Raw genomic sequence first — 23,190 nt, 5'->3', positions numbered from 1 at the left:
TCACCAGACAATGTAACTGTCAACCAGACAGACCATGTGTGTATATCTAAGAGATGGGCATCTTCTTTGAGGCATGTCAGAGTCAGCAGAAGTCCAGATATTAGCTCAGATTATTATCTTTTAGTGGCCATGTTACATCATAAACTCAAAAAGATCATGAAGCTGGTCAAAAGAATGTTAAAGCAACAGAGAAGTTCAAGGACAAAGAAATTCAGATCAGATTCGATTGCATTTAGCAACCATTCCAATGTTTTAAAGTACCAGGCATTGGTACTGGAAGTAGGGGTTCTGGGGGTGCAGTGGTTTCCATCATATACAAGATTTACAGTTTGGTTCAATGGCTCTAAGCTCCCCCACTATACAAATTGTTCCAGCACCCTTGGTACCAGGCTGATGAAAGCCTGGAAGATGGTCAAACTGGAAGAAGATGGTACTTGAGACAGCAGAGGAAGTAGTAGGCCATCAGAGAGAGTCAAAGAACGATGCAAGGATTACATCCGGAACATGGTCAGTGACTGATGAGCTGAAAGCTCTGAAGGCAAAAATGGAACAGTGCAAGACACAGGCAGAACTCTTAGAGGAGCTTACAAGATACAGAGAAAAGGACAGAGAAATAAAGAAGAGATGCAGGCAAGATAGAAATGCCTGGGTTCAGGAGAAAGCTGCAGAGGCAGAAGAAACTGCACAGAGGGGAGATTTCAAGCAGCTCCATAGAATACTGGAAGACATTTAAGGAAGAACCAGACTGTCACAGGTAGTGCCCAGCGGGGACTCTCATGGACATGTGTTGAAAATGCATGAAGAACAAGCCAGCCAATGGAAAAAACATTTCCATTCTATACTAGACTGTTCAAAGCTGATGATCACACACAGCTTGGAGAGAAATGCCAATGCTAAGTTAGAAGTAGAAGAGTGACCAATAACATCCAATTAAATTAAAGCAACCATCAAAGGTCTTAAACAGGGGAAAGATCCTGGGGTTGACAGAATTCAAGTAGAGGTAATAAAAGCTGGAGGCAAAATTCTGATTGAGCAGCTAACAAAACTCTAACGAAATATGGGTGAAGTAACAAGTGCCACAAGACTGGAAAAATGGTGCCATCATGGCATTGCCAAAAAAAGACTGATCTTACTCAGTGTGCAACTGGAGAGGTATTGTACGGCTATCAATCCAAGGCAAAGAATTGGCTACCTTTATGCTGAATAGAATGAAGGTGGCAGTAGATGAAAGATTACAAGAAAAGTCTGGGTTCCCTCCAGGTAGGTCATGCTGTGAACAGATATTCACTCTTTGACAGATCATCGAAAAAGCTACTGGTTGGCAGCAACACCCACTCTTAATTAATTTTATCTTCTTTAAAGAAAGCAGTGTCCACAGAGAGACCCTGTGAAATATTGCTAGAAGTTATGGGATACCAGACAAGCTTATCAACATATGATAGAAGGAGATATATATTAAGATGAGATACAGGCCTGAGTGAGTGGTTCAATATTGTGAGTGGAGTCAGACAAGGGTGCATGTTATCACCAAACTTTTTTGCATTAGCAATAAACTGGGTGACGAAGTGAGCAACAAAAGGCATCATGGACAGTGTAAAATGGATTAGCAGGGACGAGTTACATGACCTTGACTTTGCCAACGACATTGCTATACTAAATATGACGTGGAACTGAAGGATTACCCTTGCATCAGAGGTAGAACAAGAAGCAGCAAAAATTGGATTGAAAGTAAATGCATACAAAACCAAGATGATGAAGGTAGGAAACTGTACAACAGATACAAAGATGTACACTGCTGGAAAAGAAATTGAACAGGTAGAAGAGTTCTGCTATCTGGGGAGTGTGATGACATTTGAAGGTGGTTGTGATAAAGATATTCATATGAGATTAGGAAAAGCAAACACCACTTTTGGAAGGATGAACAACATCTGGCCTGACAGATCTCTACACCAAACTAAGGGTCAGATTATACCACATGTGTCAAACTCAAGGCCCGCGGGCCACATCCGGCCCGCCATACAATTATATCCGGCCCACGAAATCGTTTTATATATCTGTTTTTAATGGCCCTGTGATATGACGCCCCAATAACACACACTACAAATCCCATGATGCAGTGCAATTGCCGCCAACGGCAAGCCGCGGTTCAAGTTCGCGGTCTGTTGATGTATACAACGCTAATATCAAATCAAAGCTAGACCCCAACAATGGCCAAGAGAAAAATTGATTCTGAAAACCGAGGCTTTCAAAGCCGGTGGGAGAATGAGTATATGTTTACTGAAATTGCAGGTAAACCAGTGTGTCTCCTTTGCGGGAGTAATATCGCTGTAATGAAGGAGTATAACCTAAGACGGCACTACGAGACGAAACATGAGAACAAATTCAAAAACCTGAGCGCAGGACAGAAGCTACAAAAGGTAGAGGAGTTGAAGAAGAATTTGACATCCCAGCAGACGTTTTTCACCAAAGCAAAATCACAAAGTGAAGCTGCTGTGAAAGCAAGTTTCATTGTGGCCGAAGAGATCGCCAAATCAGGACGGCCGTTTACCGAGGGGGAATTCGTAAAGAATTGTATGATGAAAGTGTGCGACGTCCTTTGTCCAGATAAAACGCGAGCGTTTGCAAATGTAAGCCTCAGCAGAAACACTGTTGCTAATCGGGTTTGTGAGATGGCGACTGATTTGAAAACACAGTTGATTGAAAGAGCAAAAGATTTTGTTGCATACTCCCTTGCCGTGGATGAAACTACTGACGCGACTGACACTGCACAGCTGGCGATATTTATCCGTGGTGTGGATTCCAATTTGTGCGTAACAGAGGAAATACTGGACATTAAATCGATGCACGGGACAACGAAAGGAGAAGACATCTTTGGAAATGTAACCGACATGAAACTGCCGTGGGAAAAACTAGTTGGACTTACAACAGATGGCGCACCTGCTATGTGTGGTGAAAAAAATGGACTGGTGGGAAGGATGCGCTCAAAGATGCGGGAGGAGAACTGTGCCGGTGAGTTGACAGTGTATCACTGCATCATACACCAGGAATCGCTGAGTGCTAAAGTCCTAAAAATGGATCATGTGATGAACACTGTAACACAAACCGTCAACTTTATCAGAGCCCACGGTTTAAATCACCGCCAATTCCAGTCTTTTCTGCGGGAAATAGATAGCGAGTTTGGCGATATGCCATATCATACGGAGGTCCGGTGGCTAAGTCGGGGAAAAGTTCTCAAAAGACACTTTGAGCTGCGAGAGGAAATCTGCCAGTTCATGGACAGTAAGGGGAAAGACTGCACAGTTCTGCGGGATGAAAAGTGGAAATGTGAGTTGGCGTTCCTGGCTGACATAACGTCGCATCTTAGCGCTTTAAACCTTCAACTCCAGGGACGGGAGCACATAATAACCGATATGCATGATGCAGTGAAGGCATTTCAAGTGAAGCTGCGCTTATGGGAGACACAAATGCACCAATGCAACTTGTCTCACTTTCCCTGTTGCCAAGTAATACGGAACCAAGAAAGTGCCACAGTTTTCCCAAATGCCACCTTTGCTGAAAAACTCAGCGCGCTGCGCACTGAGTTCGCACGGCGCTTCAGTGACTTTGAGGCACAGAAAAGTAACTTCGAGCTGCTTCGCAACCCATTTGCAGTCGATGTGGAAACCGCACCTGTAGAAATGCAGATGGAGCTGATAGAACTGCAATGTAACGGGACACTGAAGGCAAAGTACGACACTGCGGGGCCAGCACAGTTCACTCGCTTCATTCCTGAAGCGATGCCGCAGCTCCGCCAACATGCGGCTCGAATCCTGTCCATGTTTGGCAGCACATATCTGTGCGAGCAGCTGTTCTCTGTGATGAAAATTAACAAAACGTCACACAGGAGTCGCCTCACTGATGAACACCTGCAATCGATCCTGAGAATCTTCACAACACAGAACCTAACCCCAAACATAAACGAACTTGTTGCAAAGAAAAGACTCCAAGTATCAGGCTCTGACTAAATAGGACAAGAAAATGGAATGTTATGATTTGTTATGATTATACTTTTGCTTTAAATTCAATTTTTTATTTATATTTTCAGATTTTTTAATATTCCAGCATGTACAGATTTTGAATGTATTGTATTGACAGGATATTTTTTTATGAAGAGCAAAATATTTTAAGTTGAAATGTATTTATTTTGGAATGATATCCTGTATTTTGGTTCATATTAATGGTTAAAAAACATAAATATTTAGTCTGTTAAATAAATGGTTATACTGTTCGGCCCGCGAGTTTTGAGTTTTGGCCCCCTGTGCAATTGAGTTTGACACCCCTGGATTATACCATACAGTTATACTAAGCATGGTACTGTATGGAGCAGAGACTTGGCCAATGACAATTGCCTAACAAAGAGACTGGAAGCTGCTCACCATAGATGGTGGAGGAAGACACTACACATTTTATGGGAAGACAAAATAGCAAATGAGAGAGTAAGGGAGCTGACAGAGCAAGACATGCTAGAAAATATCAGCAAAGAAAGAAGACACTGGTGGTTGAGACATGACACCGTATGGAAGATGGGAGACATGCTAAGAAAGCATTGAATTGGTTACCTGCGAGAGGAAAGAGAAAGTGAGAAAAGTCAAGGAAGAACTGGCAGAAGATGGTGATGGGCAGCTTCCAGTCTCTTTTTGTTAGCAATTGTCATCAGCCAAGTTACGGAAGTTACAAAAGTTATAAAACTAAAATATATACCAAATTTTCTGGAAATCCAACTTGCTTTTGGTTACTCTCCTCTACTTATGTCTGTACAATGTTTATCTAGGATCAAACTGCTCACTGGGACAAAGCCATGGGCTCCATACAGGAAACTAAATGGATTAGTCAGTAGGTCACAGTTTGCAGGACTGGCTGGTGCCTAAACCCCTCTTGGTAGGGACCTTGTCTGTAATGCAGAGTGCAAACCTTGCCTTCTTCCTTGTCTTGTTGCTTGCATGTCCAAGCACAATCTATTTAAACAAGAGTGTGTGATTCAGCTATCCCCTCCCCACACACACACACTTTTCTTTTAAAAGAACTTTTCAGAGAGGGAATCTCACATATCTAGAAGGTTGCCTTCAAATACAGCAGATTTCACAGAAACAGGCTAGAAGTGGCTTTTTGGAAGGGAAGGGGTGTGAGTGTAGGGATATCTCACCACGTGATCTCAAACAAAAAGGCCAGTTTCTAGTTGGTTTGAGAAAGCCGAGCAGCTCCTCCCTAGCCCCTGGGCCCAGCCTTGCCACCAGGCAGCAGCCACACACAGGAGAGTTATTTATCTGTCACAAAGCAGGCAGCCCCCAGATGGGGGAGAGGGGGGGAAGGGGTTCATTCACAGTGGCTCCAGCAGGACCTCCTCTCCTCTGAGAGGGCATGCGGGGAGAGGGGGGGGAAGAGAAAGCAGGAGCCACATTCAATCTCCGCTAAGAGAGGGACACACACACACACACCGGGAGCGCTTCCAAGCCCAGCCCCTCGCAGCAGCCCAGCCGCCGCAGCTCCCCTCTCTCTGCTCCTCAGGGCTCTTTGTTGGAAGGCGCCGACAGGGGGCTGAGTCACCATGTCCTCCGCCAAGAAAGGCTTTTACCGGCAGGAAATCACGAAAACCTTATGGGAGGTGCGGGAGCGCTACCGGGACCTGCAGCCGGTGGGCTCCGGAGCCTACGGCGCTGTCTGGTAAGTGAGGCAGGGGGGAAGAGGGTGGGTCTCCCCTCCCCAAGACACCCCCTGGCCGGGCGGGGCGCCCCGACTAGACGAGGGCTGCCCACTGCCTGCGCACCCCGGCCGCGGGAGCCGGGCTGGCGGCCCCCTTCACAGCCAGGGACTTTGCTCGCCCTGGCGCGGCAGGCAGGTCCCTGGGGAGGCGGCTCGGCTCCCTGGCTCGCGGGGACACCCGCCGGTTCCGCGGCCACTTTCGCTTTAATTCCTTCCAACTTTTTGTTTTGGCTGCCCCGGCCCGGCCCGGCCCGGCCCGCGCTCTCCTCGGTGCCGGTGTAATTGCAGCTAATGCAGACGGGCAGCAGTTTGTGACATCGGCCCGGCCCGGCCCGCTCCTGCGTGGGGGGAAGGTACTGGCTCTTCCCAGCCCAGGTGCGTCCCGCCCCGTTTCCTGTTCTGCCCGGGACTCCACGCCCATTTGCCCAGCTAGCCCGGGGGCTTGCTGCTACGAAGTTGCAAGAAAAGCCCAGAGCGGACAGTTCTACAATAATCTGCCTCTAGGGGGAGCTCTTCTTCAAGTGCCAGCAAGGGTTTCTGTCCCTTCCGTTTTTCTTCTCCTGTCTACGGTAACTTTGCATGTTCCCATCCATAGAAATGCCCAAGTGCTTTCCCAACCACTCTAAAAGTCTTGCCCTCTGTGGTGTCCTGTGGCAGTGAGTTCCACAGTTACAGGGTCCTGTAAAACTGCATTTCCCTATTATCCTTTTGCATTTCTACTTCATAAAAATGTTCCACTGTTTATTACAGTATGAGAGCTGATTGACCTCCGTGCCATCCATTACTTTATAGACCTCTGCTGTGGCTCATCTGACTTGGCTAAGGGAAATGGTCTATTTTGTAGCCAATTTTTAATTTCCCCTCTTTCTACCTTTTACCAAAAATCCTTTCGTAGTCCAATAAAATATAGTGGAATTAAGACATCTCTCTTTTTCCTGCCTAAATGTTCCCATTTACAGTTTTCTAATACTAGCTTCTTTTCATCAAAGGCTCTGGGAGCATGCTAGATTCTCAATACCCTGATGAGGTAGTACTTAGGGCGTTATTATCCTCACTTTACAGCAGGATAAACAAAGGCACAGAGAGGGTACGTCCAAACTACCCGCCGAATCGGCGGGTAGTAATCGATCTTTTGGGGATCGATATATCGTGATATATCGATCCCTGAACGTGCTCCCATCGACTTCAGAACTCCACCAGGGCGAGCGGCGGTAGCGGAGTTGACGGGAGAGCCACGGCCGTCGATCCCGCGCCGTGAGGACCTGAGGTAAGTCAAAATAAGATACGTCAACTTCAGCTACGCTATTACCGTAGCTGAAGTTGCGTATCTTACATCGAATTCCCTCCCCGCCCCCCCAGTGTAGACCAGCCCAGAGGTTATGTGACTTTGCCTCTGTCACATGGCAGAGCACAGCCACACACCAGGAGTCCTCTAACCTATTGTTCACTGCATCTTGGGTGGCAGGACTTGCAGCATCACTCCAATCCTCACTCACAAACTCTATTCTTGTTCTCTTAAAGCTCAGCTATCGATGGAAGAAATGGCACCAAAGTGGCTATCAAGAAACTGTACCGCCCATTTCAGTCCGAACTCTTTGCCAAACGAGCCTACCGGGAACTGCGCCTCCTGAAACACATGAAGCATGAAAATGTGAGTTTAGTCATTAGCATATCCCCTCAAGTCTGCAGCTTGCACAACAAAATGCGTACACGCCACCATGCACACAGCCTGATCCACTGCCCCCCTGCCTCCACTATGCCCATAATTTGCCAAGGTAGATATGTTGCACAATATCATCAGTAATTTAGCTGTAACAGAGATTTTTAGCCATATATTACCAAAAGTTCTGATAAAAAGAGCAAAGCCATCAGTGGGTCAGCATACAAAATCTGATGATAGGGGTGTGTGTATGTGCCATCAGAGAGGAGCCATCAAAAAGTGACTATAACTTCAACTGTCTGCATGATCATACATTTGTAACACTTGTCTTTCCCTCCTTTGTGGCCACTCCGTTGTTTGTGGCTATCCTGAAGATTGTAAACTAGGAGGGATAGGATTTTTCTGTGTGTCTATGCAAAGCCTAGCACATTTGGGGCACTACTGTAATATAAACAAATCAATAAATATACCCATATATACATTGTAACTTATGCTGTGAATATGCCTGTCTCCAGCGATGGAAGGCTTGTTGGAGTGGAGGGATATGTGAGTAGCTTTGAGGATTAACTCGGGGTGATTTGGAAGAGAGTAAAATGGTTTTGTGAGGAGCAGCAGTCAAGGCTGGCATTATTGGTGGACATACGGGATGGAGGAAAGTGATAAGAGATGAGTATCTAGGGAGAGGTAGAATTGTGAAGAGCCATGAAGATTAAGGTTACGTCTACACTAGAAACTTCAAAGTGCTGCCGCAGCAGCGCTTTGAAGTGTGAGTGTGGTCGCTCGCGAGCAGCGCTCCTGGTAGTCCACCTCCACGAGGAGAACAGCTCCGAGCAATGGGAGCACGGTTCCCAGCGCTCGGAGCCTGTCCACACTAGCGCTTTAAAGCGCTGAAACTTGCTGCGCTCAGAGACGTGATTTTTCACACCCCTGAGCCAGCAAGTTAGAGCGCTATAAAATGTAAGTGTAGACAAGCCTTTAGGGTAGCATTTTCAAAAATGCTTAAGAAACTTAAGAGCCTTAGTCCTACTGATTTTCAATGAGATTTAGGCTCCTAAATGCCTGAGGTCAGGTCTACACTCAAAAGTTAATTTGACCTAGCTACGTCGCTCAGGAGTGTGAAAAATCTACATGCCTGAGTGATGTAGTTAAGATGACTAACCCCCAGTATAGACAGCCATAGGCGACAACTCCGTGGGTGCTCCGGGGCTGGAGCACCCACAAGGAAAAATTGGTGGGTGCTCTGCACCCACCACCTGCTCCCTGACCTGTCCCCTGGGCCCTAGCTCACCTCCGCCTCTGCCCCTGAGTGCGCCGCCAAGTCCTGCTTCTCCCCCCTCTCTCCCAGCGCTTGCGCTGCAAAATAGCTGTTTTGTGTGGCAAGCGCTGGGAGGGAGGGGGGAGGAGGAGGAACATGGCGCGCTTGGGGAAGGGGCCAAGGCGGGGATTTGGGGATGGATCCAATAGGGGCAGGGAGGGGACGGAGTCAGGGCGGGGCTGGAGATGCAAGCACCCACCAGCGCCAAGGAAAGTTGGCGCCTGTGTAGACAGCATTACGTCGACCTCGCTACTGCCTCTTGGGGAGGTGGATTATCTGGACTAATGGGAGAACCCTTCCCGTTGCTATAGTGTGTGTCTACACTGAAGCGCTACAGTGGTGCAGCTGCCATGCACACTTGCACCACTATAGTGTTTCAAGTGTAAACAAGCCCTAAGTCACTTTTGAAAATGTCATTTAGGTGCTTCTTGAAAATTTTACCTAAAAGGAAAAGCTTGAATTGGATGTAGTCAGTGGAAGAGGGAAACCAGAGGGTGATTCAAAGAAAATGAGAAGGTAGGAGGTGATACATCAATGTAGTAGAAGAGGAAGGTTGTAACAGCTGTGTTTGCTGTGGATTGGAGGAAAGTATGTGTCAGGGAAGTGGAAGAGGATGAGGCTGCAGTAATCAAGATGGGAGGTGAGGGAGGAGTCAAAGATGACTCCCAGAGTACATGTCAGATGGACAGGAAGGATAGTAAATATTGTCAACAGTGGGAGAGAATAGTGAGCAGTGGAAAGGGGTTCAGAGGAAATCTCAGATTCAGTTTTAACTATGTTAAATTCAAGTTGATGGCTGGAATACCAGAAAAAGTTCTCACAGAGAGAGAGGCTAAGTTGTAGGATTAGATATAGGAAGGGAAGACAGGTCAGTAGTGGAGAGGTTAATTTGTGAGTCATTGAGATACAGACGTTAATTGAAGATATCCCCTAAAGAGGGGGTGTATACAGTCTAGGACAGAGCCCTGTGGGGCTCCAGTTGGGAGGGGAGGAACCACAAAAGAGATATTGAAAGAGTGATTGGAGAGGTAATAGGAGAACCAGGAAAGGACAGTGGCAAAGGTTTCAAGGAGAGCATGATCAACAGTACCTAAAGTGGCAGAAAGGTCAAGGAGAACAGGTGGAGGCCAGGGCCTTAAATGTAGCCAGGAAGAAGTTATAGAGACTTGGGTGAGAGAAAGGTTGATAGAGTGAAGGGGTTGAAGCCAGACTGGAAGGGGCCCAAGATGGAGGATCAGCGTAATGGCTACAAATGGCATGTTCCATGGGTTTAGAGGGAAGGAAGGGAGGAGATGGAGACATTAGAAAGAGAGGGAGGGTGGGTCAACTGGCAAAACATTTGAGGATGTGGGAGATCAGACCATGCTTTTAATCTGAGAGGAGCAGTTGCTTGAAAAGAGCAAGAGCTTGTGCAGGAGGGAGAGTGGGGGGCAAGGGCGGCTAATGGCTTGGAATAGCCAATCCTTGTCATTTAAAATGATGGCATTGACACTTAGAACACAGCACCAACACTGTCTGAGTTCAGTTTTAAAACTAATCTGTGAAACACCTTGGTTCCCTGTCTAGATGAAGCAGACTGTACTTTAGACTTACAAACCCACTAGCGTCTGTCCCTCAGGCATTTTAGCCTTAAGCCTCCTTTTATAATTTATGGTCAATTCATTTCACTCACTGCACCCCTAAAGTAATTGTGTTCTGCCATTAGTAGCTAGCATTTTATATGTTCAAAGTGCTGTTCAGTTAATGTTTGTACATCACGTAGGCCTTTTTACTACATTTGGAACATTCACAAAGCACTCTGACTGAACACTTATGAGATGATGGACTCCTGCAGTTACCATGTGTCCATCAGAGCTGGGTGATTTTTTCCCCCAATTTCTCAAAGTAATCTGTTCTTCACTTGGCTAGCGTTTTTCAGCTGCTGTCTTTGTGCTGTATATGCCCTTGGGGATAGTAATCTTGAACTCTTCCATGTGCTTACTTGATAATTAAAGACTCTAGAAGAGAGCAGACTCTGGGGATGTGATCTCAATCCATAAAAGGCTTAAGAATCACCATATATGAAGGAAACAAGTAATTTAAGGTCTCAGAAGGGAAATCAAGGAGCGATGACTTGGAGCTATGGGAGGAAAAGTTTAGGCTAGGTATTAAGGAAGAGTTCATCCCAAGCCTCCTAGAACAAAGCCTGAGTAAGTGGTATCTGTGCTGAGAATTAGTGGGGATTGAGGGGGCTAGAAATCAACCACTCTTCCCAGCCAGGGATAGCTGGACCTGCAACACGGTCCCTCTGAGGTTTCCCAGCCACTGAATATGTATGGATCCAGAGGCCCCCTACTCCAAGCCACCCCAATGGTTCCTCTGCAGAAACATGCACTGGACCCACCGCCACTGTGCCCCAACAATTCCCTCTTCTTTGGACAACCCTGCCACAGAGCTGAAGTGACAATGAGTATTTTGAGAGGCCTTCCTGCATTTGAATGAACTTCTGGTAACAGCAGTTAGTCAGTGGAATAGGCTATAAAGTAAGGGGGCTCAAAGTACCTTAGCTGCAGTTATTTAAGAACAAGTTCCAAAAGACATTAATGGGAAAGATATAGTGGGTAGTCCTTTCCTGGTTCTACTATAAATACAATTGTTATAAAACATGAATAGAGTTGCAGTGCTGGTTTCCAAAATAAGATGATGTTGGAACAGGACAGAGGTGAATATTACTAATATTTGTCTTATCTATAATAGCACCTAGCCAATGACATCTAGAGTAGGCAGTATATAATAGGCAATCTATTAGCACTGCATGCCAAGGTTAACAGTGCTGCTGCTGCATTTTATGCTCGGGACACTGCTGCAATATTGGATTAATCTGCTAGTACGCAGTCTTCTTCAATTTGCTTTTTTCACCCTCAAGATGTAAATGATTTATAGATTCTGGAATGCCATCAGAGTTAAAATTATATCCAATTTTCTACTATGTATAATGTTTTTTCTTAGAAAGTGTCTTATGCAGTAGTTAAGCATTTAATATGGAATTCTTATGAAAAGTATTTGTCTATTATTGACAATATGCTATAGAAGTATTGCAATGATTTTTTTTCATTTGTGAAGCCATTGTGATGGAATATGTCAAGTAGCTAGTAAAATGAAAGATCTTATGTTCTGTTGAATATATATGGCTGTTTTCAGCTGTAATCATTTCACTTGATGGCATATTCAGAATGATAGAAGAATATGTCTTAGGGTATGATGTATTATGTCAAAAAATCCTTGCAATAATTCTTTGAACTTTCATTGTGGTATGCTTACTGTATCCACTACTATGTCACAACAGTGCATCAGCACATTTGGAAGCAACTACATCAATATTCTAGAATGCCTTACTCACATGAGTAATCCTTATTGGAGCATTCCTATTGACTTCAGTGGGACTGCTCACATGAGTAAGAGTTGTAGGATCAGTCACCTAGGGAACAATCCTGCAAATATGTGAGTTGTCTTACTGAATTTAACTGGAATGTCATCACAGGTGGAGCTGCTCATATCAGTAGATGTTTAAGCATTTTCAAGACACAGTCCCACATCATAAATCTCTGGATGCGGGCATACCATCTTCTTTTATGTACTCTAGATCTTTGTGCATGTTGGTGGCTTTGAAATAACAGTACACTATTAAATGTACTATAGAACAGAGGTTCTCAAACTGTGGTCTGCGAGTTCCATTCAGGTGGTCCGCGGATAGTTCCCTCTAAGGTGCACACCTGGGCGGCCGCACACAAAAGAATGAAGAGCCACCCTCCTAATTAGTGGAGCCGTGCAGGCATGGATCCACAAATTAGGTGCCTGGACCCTGGAGAAGATGCACTTGTAAGGTGAGGTGGGGGGAAGTGGGGGTTGGTAGGAGGGGGCAGTGGGGTGAGAAGAGTGGGTGGGGAGGAATTTGGGATGTGCAGAGCTGCAGTGGCCACAGAGAGGCGAATTTCCTCAGCTCCAGGGCTGTGGCTGCTGGGGAGACGGCCCTCCTTCCCAGCCCCAGCTTGGGGGCTGCTGCAGCAGGGGAGAGAGGGCACATCCATTGCATTAGAAAGGTAAGACTACTGATATTTAAATATGAGTTGTGTGCTTTTATTTGTAGAACAAAAAAGCGTTATTTATTATTAAGGGTTTTTTATATAGCACTTTTATCCAAAGCGCTTTACAATAGTTAGCTAACGGTACAAACAACATTTGAAAAGATCATTAAGTGGTCCACCGAGACTCTCAGCAATTTTCAAGTGGTCTGCGGAAAAAAAAGTTTGAGAACCACTGCTATAGAAGATTTTTTGAAGGCAACAAAGTCTTGGTAATGAGAGACTTCACTTCAGCCCTCTACTGCTGAATTCATGTGGAGAAGTGATGTGAGACCACAGAGGTTTTGTGTGTGAGGGTTGTTGTGTTTGTGGAGCAGAGAAGTGAGAATTTGGGAGATTCTGTTCCATTTGTATCCGAATTACAAAACGAACCACTTAAACTAGTAGCAGTAGTGTCCATCTTTTTTTAATCTTTCGAGTTTACCTTTAATTTGAAAAGTTCTGGGTATAAGCTGATGGAGGATATTGTGGAGGTCAAGGCATCAGCCCATACAGAAAAACAGGCTGTTTACCAATGGGAGGATTTTTTAGCAGTTTTTTTTTTCTTTTGAACTTGACTTTAAATCTATAATTGTGACCTTTAAAACCCTCTACATTATAAGTTTAAATCTGAACGGAAAAGAAAAAGTTGTTTGTAATACCCAGAAGGATACAAATATTTTAATGTACCAACTTCGGACCTGATCCTGCAAACACGTGTTTGCTTATGTAACAGGGTGCTGGCTAGGATATCTAACCCAGGCCCCTGTTAGCCCAGCTCCGCTTAAAAGGGGGATTAGTTAGGACTGGCTGGGGAGGCCATGCCCTAATCACCTGAGGGGATGCATCTGCGGGCCTGAGTGGCCAGCCTGCTACATAAAGCTGGCTGGGAGGAAGCAGAAGGGAAGAGACAGGAAAGGGAGGAGCAAGGAGCTCTAGAGCCCTGCTGGCAGGAGACGCTAGCGGTCTCCTAGGGTATTGGTCTGTAAGATATGTAAATAGAAGGGATGGGGACAGGCACGAACAATAAAAGAGCACTGGTGCATTTACTTTGGAGCAGTCTCTGACTGAGTTTGTGAAGGGGCCGGGAGCAGGCACCGCTACAGCTTACCTCTCCACCCATGAATCATTGCACTGAGATCAATGGAGCATAAAGTTAAATATGTGCAAGTACTTGCAAGATCAGGGCCTTTGTTACTTCCATTTGACAAATGATTTTGGTTTTTGTTTTGCACACTGAATGGAGCTGGCATTAACATGCCTGTTTTCATTTAATAACAATTTGTATAGTGACAGATATTATATCCATCTTGGTGTCCTTCTGGGGATATTTGTTAGTTAATGGCTGTTGCAAAGCCACCAGTGGGAGTACAGAATATTGAGGGGGGATTTTATGATGCTCGAAAACAGTGTCTATTGTCAAAATACTTTATTTTGATTTCTCAGCAATGGAGTGAAATGTTTTAAAAATATCCTATTGATAAAATCTAGAGGACATCCTTAACCCAACCCTTCCAAATATAAATTCAGAACATATTTTTGGTCTGAACCCCTTGATAAGTGACCTATAATATTTAAAAGTTTTGAATTGGTTCATGTGCTACAGCTGTTTTCTCTTCCTTGGAACACTGCATTTGGAGATTCAGATTCAATATTTATTTAGAAGAAACTCTATACTATTCTCCTATTCATTGTTTGATTTACTGATCATTCTCTAGTATATTCCCAGGTCCAAAAAGCAATGTATGTTTTATAATATAAGAAATATTTTACTTTTTCCTGACTTTTGGAGAGAATTCAGTTGTGTATTAGACACCAAATCAGCTCACAATCGCCATATATTTTTCTGAGAAAGCTACAGCCCTCCAGTTTTTAGATAGATAATATTAAACAAACGGAACTCTGTGTTTTGCAAACTGCTTTTATTGTAGGGCTGTTTGTTTAGTCTTATACAGTGCGCCTATCAGCAAACTCTAAATCCATGAACAATTTAAAATGCATTTTACAAAATAATTCATCCTGAGGCAGTGTCAAAGCTAAAATAGCCCCCATCCCACCTAAACTGATGTTCCCCTGTCCACCCATTCATCTACCCAAAATGCCTGAATAATAGATAAGCTTTCCAACATGTCCCGAATGCAAATAATTTCAGGTTATGTCAGATCAAGGGAGGAATTTGTTCCAGAGTAAAGTGCCCTTTGCTGAGAAACTCCCTGTCCCCAGCTGAACAAATCTTGGGACTGTCAGCTCAAACATCTTGGCTGATCTCAACTGCCAGTTAAAACATGGGAAGAGTGGCAGTTTCTAAGATACATAAAACCCAAAGCAGGAAGGAAGTTATATATCAAAACATGCATCTTGGATTGCAACAGGAAGTGTAATGAAAGTCTGCAGTTTTTGGAGCATAGACTCCCTGCAAGGAATACTGCTATGTAATTGGGCAGCCACTTTTGGCATCAGCTAAAATTTCACCTACATCAGGTGTAGACTCCAGTAGAGTGCAATGCAGTAATGTAGGCTGGAAGTGACAAAGGCATACGAGTGTGAGAGATCACATTCAAAAGACACATTCATAGCTTTTTTGCTAAAGAACAGATGGAAAAAAGCATTCTTGGCTACCTCTGCTGTCTGTGTATTCAGAATAGCCAAGGATCGAACAGAATCCCCAAGTCATGAACTTCAGTAACAAAAGGCTGGAAAATTTTCTGTGCAGTGACATATCACTTCTGTCACTTCCTTTGTTGGTTTTTGACAACCTACCAATTTTCCTTTCTGGACCAACCTTCAGCTAACTAGCTATCATCCAAGCCCCAAGCTAGACACTAGGAAAGCAAATCAATTGCACAAACTTGATCCAGTCAAACAGAGATGTAGAGTTGAGGGTCATCGGCATACTGATGTCACTGCAACCCACACCTTCTTTCTATCTGCCCTACTGGCCCTATATACACACTGAACAGGATGAGTGACAGAATAGAACCCTGCAGTACATCACAGAAAAGAGCCCTCAGGGCAGATGAGAAAGCAAATATTACTTTCTGAGACCTCTCAGAGAAAAGAATGGAGCTACTCAAGCCTGACTTGAGAGTCTGTAGGCATGCTGACATCATCTCTTGGTCATGTTGCTGGAGTGTTACTTCCTCACCACACAAGTCAGCATCCAGTAGTCACATGAGTCCTGATGTGCTTTTATTTTACAAGGAGCATCATCTCCTTCAGCTCTCAGGAATCTATGACTGGGTAAGGAAGTTTTCTTCTGATTGTTCTGCTACTTTTTCTTCTTGGTTATTGTGGCTGGGTGCTGTTAGAGAGGCCTTAATCAGCTCCTGCTACTCCAGCTGCAATAAGGGGGATTGGATTGGGGATGGGTAGATAGCCTGATGCTTGCCTGGTAACTGACTACACCTGCCAGCCTCATTAGCAGGAGCTATAAGGCTGTGAGGAAGTGAGAGCAGGAGGCAAAGGTCAGGCTCAGAGGGAGGTGGGAGTCTCCTAGTCTGTTGCTGGCCAGGCTTGTGGTAGGCCAAGCTGTTGTTAAAAGCCTGTATATAGTTAGAAACTGGGGGAGGGGACTTGATCATAAATAACGAGCACCAGCCTGAAGAAGAGAGGGAGAAAACCTGAACCAGAGGGGCACAGGGTGTGCCCTGTTAGTTATTCATTCTTTTATAAAATGGGGGGATGGAATTATGTGGGGACTCTTAAAAGGGCAGAGTGCTCAGCCTGTCAGGATTATGTGGAGGAGCGAGAAGGGAGTTCTCTATCCATCAGCAGTGATCCTTTTCTTTGGTGGAGTGGAATGGACAGCCACTGAAGAGAGACCCATTCAGGAAGAAAGGTGGCTGGAGGACAGGCCTGGTGGCAAGGTAGTTTAAAGAGGAAAAAGGATGGGGGTGTACTTAGAACACTATATGAATGCAGAGACCCTGTGATGTGAGAGATAAATGATGTGATGTGAGATATAAATATGCCCAAAATGAAACTAACCCTGCAGGAAATAAACTGTGTGATCTGCAATTAATGCACACTCCACAGCAGGGATAACTCCTATAGTATAAGAATGTTCTTACATTTGCAGTATGAGTGCCAAAGTCACTCAGCTTCACTGTTTTGCCCATGCATAACACCTACACTATGAGACACTTACAACATGAAATGTGCCCTACATTATGTATTAACGTAAGCAAGCTCTGAGACGGCAGGTGATACGCTGCATCTAACTTCAGAAAACTTTCCTTTATATACACTAGTGGTTCTCAAACTTTTGTACCAGTAACCCCTTTCACATAGCAAGCCTCTGAGTGTGACCCCTCCCCCATATATTAAAAAAGTATTTTTAATTTATATTTAACACCATTATAAATGCTGGAGGCAAAGCAGGGTTTGTGGTGGAGGCTGACAGCTCACAATCCCCCATGTAATAACCTTGTGACCCCCTGAGGGGTCCCAACCCGCAGTTTGAGAACCCCTGATATACCCCTTGTGGAATCATTCCTCAGATAAGACTGCTTCAGTAAATGAAACCATATTGAAACACAGAATATATATTTGTTCTAAAATATATCAGTATAATTCAAACAGAAACAGTGCTTGTAATAAAGTATTTATTAGTCTAGGGGTATTTCTACACAGCCAACATTAAAGCCCTGCCACTTTAATAAAGAATATATAATAGTGGGGAATAAAGAAAAGCGGGGTTGCTCTTACAGTTAAAATCTAGTATACAGAAGACAATCAGCATATTGCAAAAAAGCATAATTTGACATTCAAAAAAGGGATTATATATCTGCTCAAAGAAACCACTGAAGTCTTTATCCAGTTACGTTGTTTTATCTATTCAGATACTTTTAAAAATGTAATTTACATCCTTGAGTCCTGCAGTCTGATCTGGGTGGATTCTTGTGTGTGTGGAGTCCTGTTAGAGTCACTGGGGCTCTGCAGGGGTGCAAGGGTTCACCCACGCAGATCATACTGCAACATCGTGCCATACTGATAACATGGTTGGCAAACAATGAAGTTTGATGAACAAATCTGGCTTGAAATTTATCCAGACCATCTTCAAATATATATGTAAAACACAAAGTTCACTAGAAACAGAAGTATGGACAATCTTGGAAATAAAAACTCCCTATCAGACAAAAATAACAGAGGATATAACAAAATCTACATCAGAAATCCTATAGTAATTCTACAGTGCTGAAATGATGGTGGTATAACTTTTTTCATTTGATTATAATTTTATTAGTTCATATTAAATAAAATATAAAAAACAGTGTTCATTGTTCATCAAGCCATAATGCAAGGCAGAGTCAGTATATCAATGACTCTAGTCACGGTAGGAGAGTGCAAGAAAGGAGGAGGAGGAGAGTTTGGAGAGGCAGCCAAGATAGAGCTGTTCCCCAGCCTGCTTTGTGAAGTCATAGGGCAACAGCACTCCAAGAGAGCTAAGCGTTTGTAGCTCTGTCATAACTATAAAGGGAAGGGTAACAGCTGTCCTGTGTACAGTACTATAAAATCCCTCCTGGCCAGAGACTCCAAAATCCTTTTCCCTGTAAAGGGTTAAGAAGCTCAGGTAACCTGGCTGGCATCTGACCCAAAGGACCAATAAGGGGACAAGATACTTTCAAATCTTGGTGGGGGGAAGGCTTTTGTTTGTGCTCTTTGTTTGGGAAGTCGTTCGCTCTTGGGACTGAGAGGGACCAGACATCAATCCAGGTTCTCCAAATCTTTCTGAACAAGTCTCTCATATTTCCAACTTGTAAGTAAACAGCCAGGCAAGGAGTGTTAGTTTATCTTTGTTTTCTCAACTTGTAAATGTACCTTTTGCTAGAGTGTTTATCTCTGTTTGCTGTACTTTGAACCTAAGGCTAGAGGGGGGTCCTCTGAGCTCTTTAAGTTTGATTACCCTGTAAAGTTATTTTTCCATCCTGATTTTACAGAGAGGATTTTTACCTTTTTCTTTAATTAAAAGCCTTCTTTTTAAGAACCTGATTGATTTTTCCTTGTTTTTAGATCCAAGGGAGTTGGATCTTGATTCACCAGGAGTTGGTGGGAGAAAGGAGGGGGATGGTTAATTTCTCCTTGTTTTAAAATCCAAGGGGTTTGGATCTGTATTCACCAGGGAATTGGTGAAGGTCTCTCAAGGCTACCCAGGGAAGGGAACTTGCTTTGGGATGTTGGCAGCGGACCAGATCTAAGCTGGTAGTTAAGCTTAGAAGTTTTCATGCAGGCCCCCACATTTGTACCCTAAAGTTCAAAGTGGGGAAGCAGCCTTGACAAGCTCTCAGATTGGTTCTGGCACGCCAGTGAAGTCGAACATTGGAACCAAGGTGTCAGTGTTAATAGCTAACACTTGACATACAATTAGATACTTTTATCCAGAGTAGACTTAGGCCAAGTCTACACATACTGATGTAAATGTATAAACTACATCACTCAGGGGTATGAAAAATCTACATCCCTGAGCGATACAGTTATATCGACTAATCCCTGGTGTAGACAGTGTTATGTTGACGGGAGAGCTTCTCCTGTTGCCATAGCTACTGCCTCTTGAGGAGGTGGATTAACTAAACCGACTGGAGCAGCTCTCCTGTCAGTGTAGTAGCATCTTCGCTGAAGCACTATAGTGGTGCAGCTGTGCTGCAGCAGCAGCATTTTAAGCGTAGACCTGCCCTTAGGGCTTAATTCACTCTTCTTTGAATAGTAGTAGTAATAAAACTGTTTCAAAACAGGGTTTCATTAAGTACCCAAAGAGGTAGTTAAACTTAATGAACAGCCCTCTTTGTAGATGTAGACTGCAGGGAAAGCAGAATTCAGCTGACAAATTCCCAATCCCTTCAATCTTGTGCTCAGGCCCGGCACCAGCGCAGCAAGCAGATGCTTGGGGCGGCCAACGGAAAGGGGCGGCATCTCCTGCTCTTCGGTGGCAATTCGGCAGCGGGTCCCTCAGTCCCTCTCAGAGGGAAGGACCTGCCGCCGAATTGCCACTGAAGAATGAAGCGGCGGCAGCTCTGCCACAAATCGTGGCTTTTTTTCCTCCCCCCCTCACCGCTTGGGGCGGCAAAAACACTGGAGCCGGCCAGCCCTGCTTGTGCTATTCATATTGCCACTTTTGCATGCAAAAAAAAAAAAAATGCATATAAGTTTTTGTGGTACACTGTATTTCATCAACTGTTTGAAAGTTGTATTTGATCAGAAATATGCATATATGGCTACAGATATTTTAGAAATGTTCTCAGACAGATAGTAGCCATTTGTGAGAGATGTAATGGAGAATACTGCTAGAAACTGCACAAACTTTTAAAGTTTTCCCTACTGTGTGGTCATTTTTAGGGATTATAAGGAATTGGGCCCAAAGATGTCTGCACCCTCAGTGAAGTTTGCAACTATTTCTGATAAATGGAATATACACTCATATTGTAATAACATCACAGCCTAGGTATGCTCAGAAGGATTCCTACCTATAAAAAAAGAGGCATGCTGAAGCACAAATCTCTTCGGGAAAAACGAATTTGCAGTTTCAGAGAGCAGTCCTGGTTCCCTCACCCTCCTTCACCACAGGCAGTAATGGATTATGAGAGCATTGAAGAATTCAACTGATCTGTCCCACAATTGCCATGGAAACATATCTGCAGATTTGAGGCTATTTTTTCATCAGTTGGGCCAAATTTAGATGTTAGTCTGTCTTTGGCCGCAGGTTTCCCTTGCTTTCTTATGTGTCCTGATACAGGTAGGCACTTAAGCATGTTAAAATGGGACCTAAGCACATACTTATAGTTAAACATATGCTAAGTGCTTTCCTCAGTTAGGGATGTTTTCCTGAATAGGGACCTCACTAGGTATGTCTACAACAGTATGTTGGAGCAAGCCTCCCAGCCAGGGCTGACAGACTTGGGCAAATGGGGCTCGGTATAGACAACATCTTGAAGTTGTGACTCAGATTCTGAAACCCACCCAACGTCCCAACATTTCAACTTTTTACATCCTTTAAATAGGCCGTGATTTTTCTCTCTCATGTCTTCTAAATGAATACTATAACAATTTTAAAAAGAATTAACAGAATGTGTCTTGTGAAAATAAGTAACCTTTATTCTGCATGTTTCTCCCTCCTCATTCTCCTGGAATCTTCTTGTGTCATATAATGTTTTCTCTAATCTATGATCTGAACTTGAAAGCACTCTCTAGAGCACCCACTGAGACTGTTCATGGTACTATGCTGCTCAGTAGTAAGCATTTGCAGAATCAGTCCCTTAAATTGTAAGCTAGGGCAGGGACCATGGGTGGAAGCCTGGGTTCATTGAAGTCAGTGGGAGTTTTGCCATTGACTTCAGTGGAGCCAGAATTTTACCCCCATATTTTTACTACATAAAGCACTACGTACCTCTATAATGCTACATACAAATGTTCAGTACATAAATGCTGATGGATGCTGATAGATAAACCATAATAATTAAAGGTAGGCTCCAACGTTCTTTGTAACAGTTACTTAAGCTAAGGAACATGTTGAAACTATGTAGCCACAAATGGTAAAATTCAGGAGAGAGAATCTACTCAATTTTTTTAATCTTGATGTAATTTACCTTAATTTTAGCTTTATCTTTAAAAATAATTAAATAAATAATTGCAGGCAGCTTGATGGTACTACATAAAAATAAATACAAAAATGTAAATTAAACTCTCTGTTGGCTCATGCTAATGGAAGTGCTGCCCAATTAGGTCTGTCAAATTGACTCTGATGCCTCTGGATTCCCAAACTAGCAAACATTGTATTTTAAAGAGAATGGCTGTGATGGTCCTTGGGGCACCCAAAATTGTGAGTCACCTTGTTATCCCCTGCCTCCAGTGTGAGGGAGACTTGCCTGTGCCTGGTTGGGTGTCAGCTCATCTAATACCACCAGCCTGTCAACCACTTAGGCACTCACCTCTGGGCTATGCCAGCCCTGTCTTCGCCTTACAAGTTAACTACAGATGCACCCGAGTCCCTTTGAATCATTCCCCCCCCCCCCCTCTATATATATATATATATATGTGTGTGTGATATCCAGCCCTTAACACTGGCTACTCGAAGAAATCCCAGATCTGCTGCCCCCAAAGGAGCAATGTACCTTAAACCACCGCTCCTGTAAACCACATAGCACTTGTGAGCACTTACAATAAAACAAAAATAAGTTTATTTAAGAACGGGTAAAGATTTAACTAGAAATGAGAGGTTACAGAGTGGTAGCCATGTTAGTCTGCATCAGCAAAAACAATGAGGAGTCCTTGTGGCACTTTAGAGACTAACACATTTATTTGGGCATAAATTTGTTAGTCTCTAAGGTGCCACAAGGACTCCTCGTGTTTTTGCTAGAAATGAGAGAAAGTGATGGAAACAAATGGTTTCAATCCAAAATGCAAACCTGGGTCTATTCTTATTAATGGTTACCTTTTCTCTTTAATAAAGTAGGTCGCCCCCCCCCCCCCCCCCGCCCCCGCAAATTCAAACTGTTGCAAAGCTGACCAGTTTCCCAAGAACGTGGATCTAAATGTTCATGGAAACATCCCCCTCTCCATAAAAGGGTTCCCTCAGTGAATGGATCCATAGTGCTTCTCCGTCCTCTGTGTCACACTGAAAACAACCTTCTACTCACAGACAGGGCGAACCACTGTCTTGTTTGTTTCTTACTTTTAAGTGGTTTTGATTGTTTGCATTTGCCTCTGATGGTTTCCCATTGAAAATCCTAGTATTGCGCAGAGCTAAATAACTGAGCTTTGCATTGCATCACCAGCTAAACAGGATGCGGTGACAACTCCCCCCATCCAAATGGGCTTTCACTGAGACACATTATCCCCTAGTGACTAAGGCCATGTCTACGCTGGCAGAGTTTTTTTGCCGCAAGTTTTGTCGACGATCAAAAAGCGCTAACAGAAAATTGTTGTTGCATGTTCACACTGTCTCCCTCGGTTGGCATAGTGCGTCTACACTTGGAGCAATAGCATCGACAGTGAGAGCAATCTACTGTGGGTAGCTATCCCACAGTTCAGCTCTCCACTTGGCGCGAGGTCTTGCGGGAAGGCAGAATGGATCACAGCGCATCATGGGTCTGGGCTCAGTGTCCCATGATGCATTGCTTTCCATCCCAGCATTCCATGTGCTTCTGTCTTTGGTTTGTGGAACTTTTCAACATCCCTTGTGTAGCGGGGTGATTACCCCATTCCTGCCCTGAAGGGCTTAAAGCAGCCCTGGGAGGACTGGCTGGGAGAAAGCAGCTACTTAGCTGATTGGGGAAGCAGCTGCAGCTGGGCCATGCCCCAATCAGGCCACCATTGGCCCTATAAGAGGGCTGGGGCCAGAAGCCAGAGACAGACTCTCTCTAGCTTTGAGCGGGAGGGACCTG

General features: G+C 44.2%; 1 protein-coding gene across 2 annotated transcripts in view; it reads left to right on the top strand.

Moving 5' to 3' along the window:
• Nucleotides 1-5,206: 5,206 nt before the first annotated feature.
• Nucleotides 5,207-23,190, top strand: part of MAPK12 (mitogen-activated protein kinase 12) — a 77,058-nt gene continuing 59,074 nt past the window's right edge. The window contains exons 1-2 of one of the 2 annotated variants that reach the window (XM_065555199.1): nucleotides 5,207-5,700; nucleotides 7,261-7,390. In XM_065555199.1, the coding sequence (XP_065411271.1) occupies nucleotides 5,585-5,700; nucleotides 7,261-7,390 (246 nt within the window). In that variant the 5' untranslated portion in view covers nucleotides 5,207-5,584. The remainder of the gene's footprint in view (nucleotides 5,701-7,260; nucleotides 7,391-23,190) is intronic. The other variant, XM_065555201.1, reaches the window with a different exon arrangement.

The sequence above is a fragment of the Chrysemys picta genome, chromosome 1, assembly GCF_011386835.1.
Source record: "Chrysemys picta bellii isolate R12L10 chromosome 1, ASM1138683v2, whole genome shotgun sequence".
NCBI classification, from domain to species: Eukaryota; Metazoa; Chordata; order Testudines; family Emydidae; genus Chrysemys; species Chrysemys picta.
Note: the sequence above shows the minus strand (reverse complement) of the source record. Positions and strands in the feature narration are given on the sequence as shown.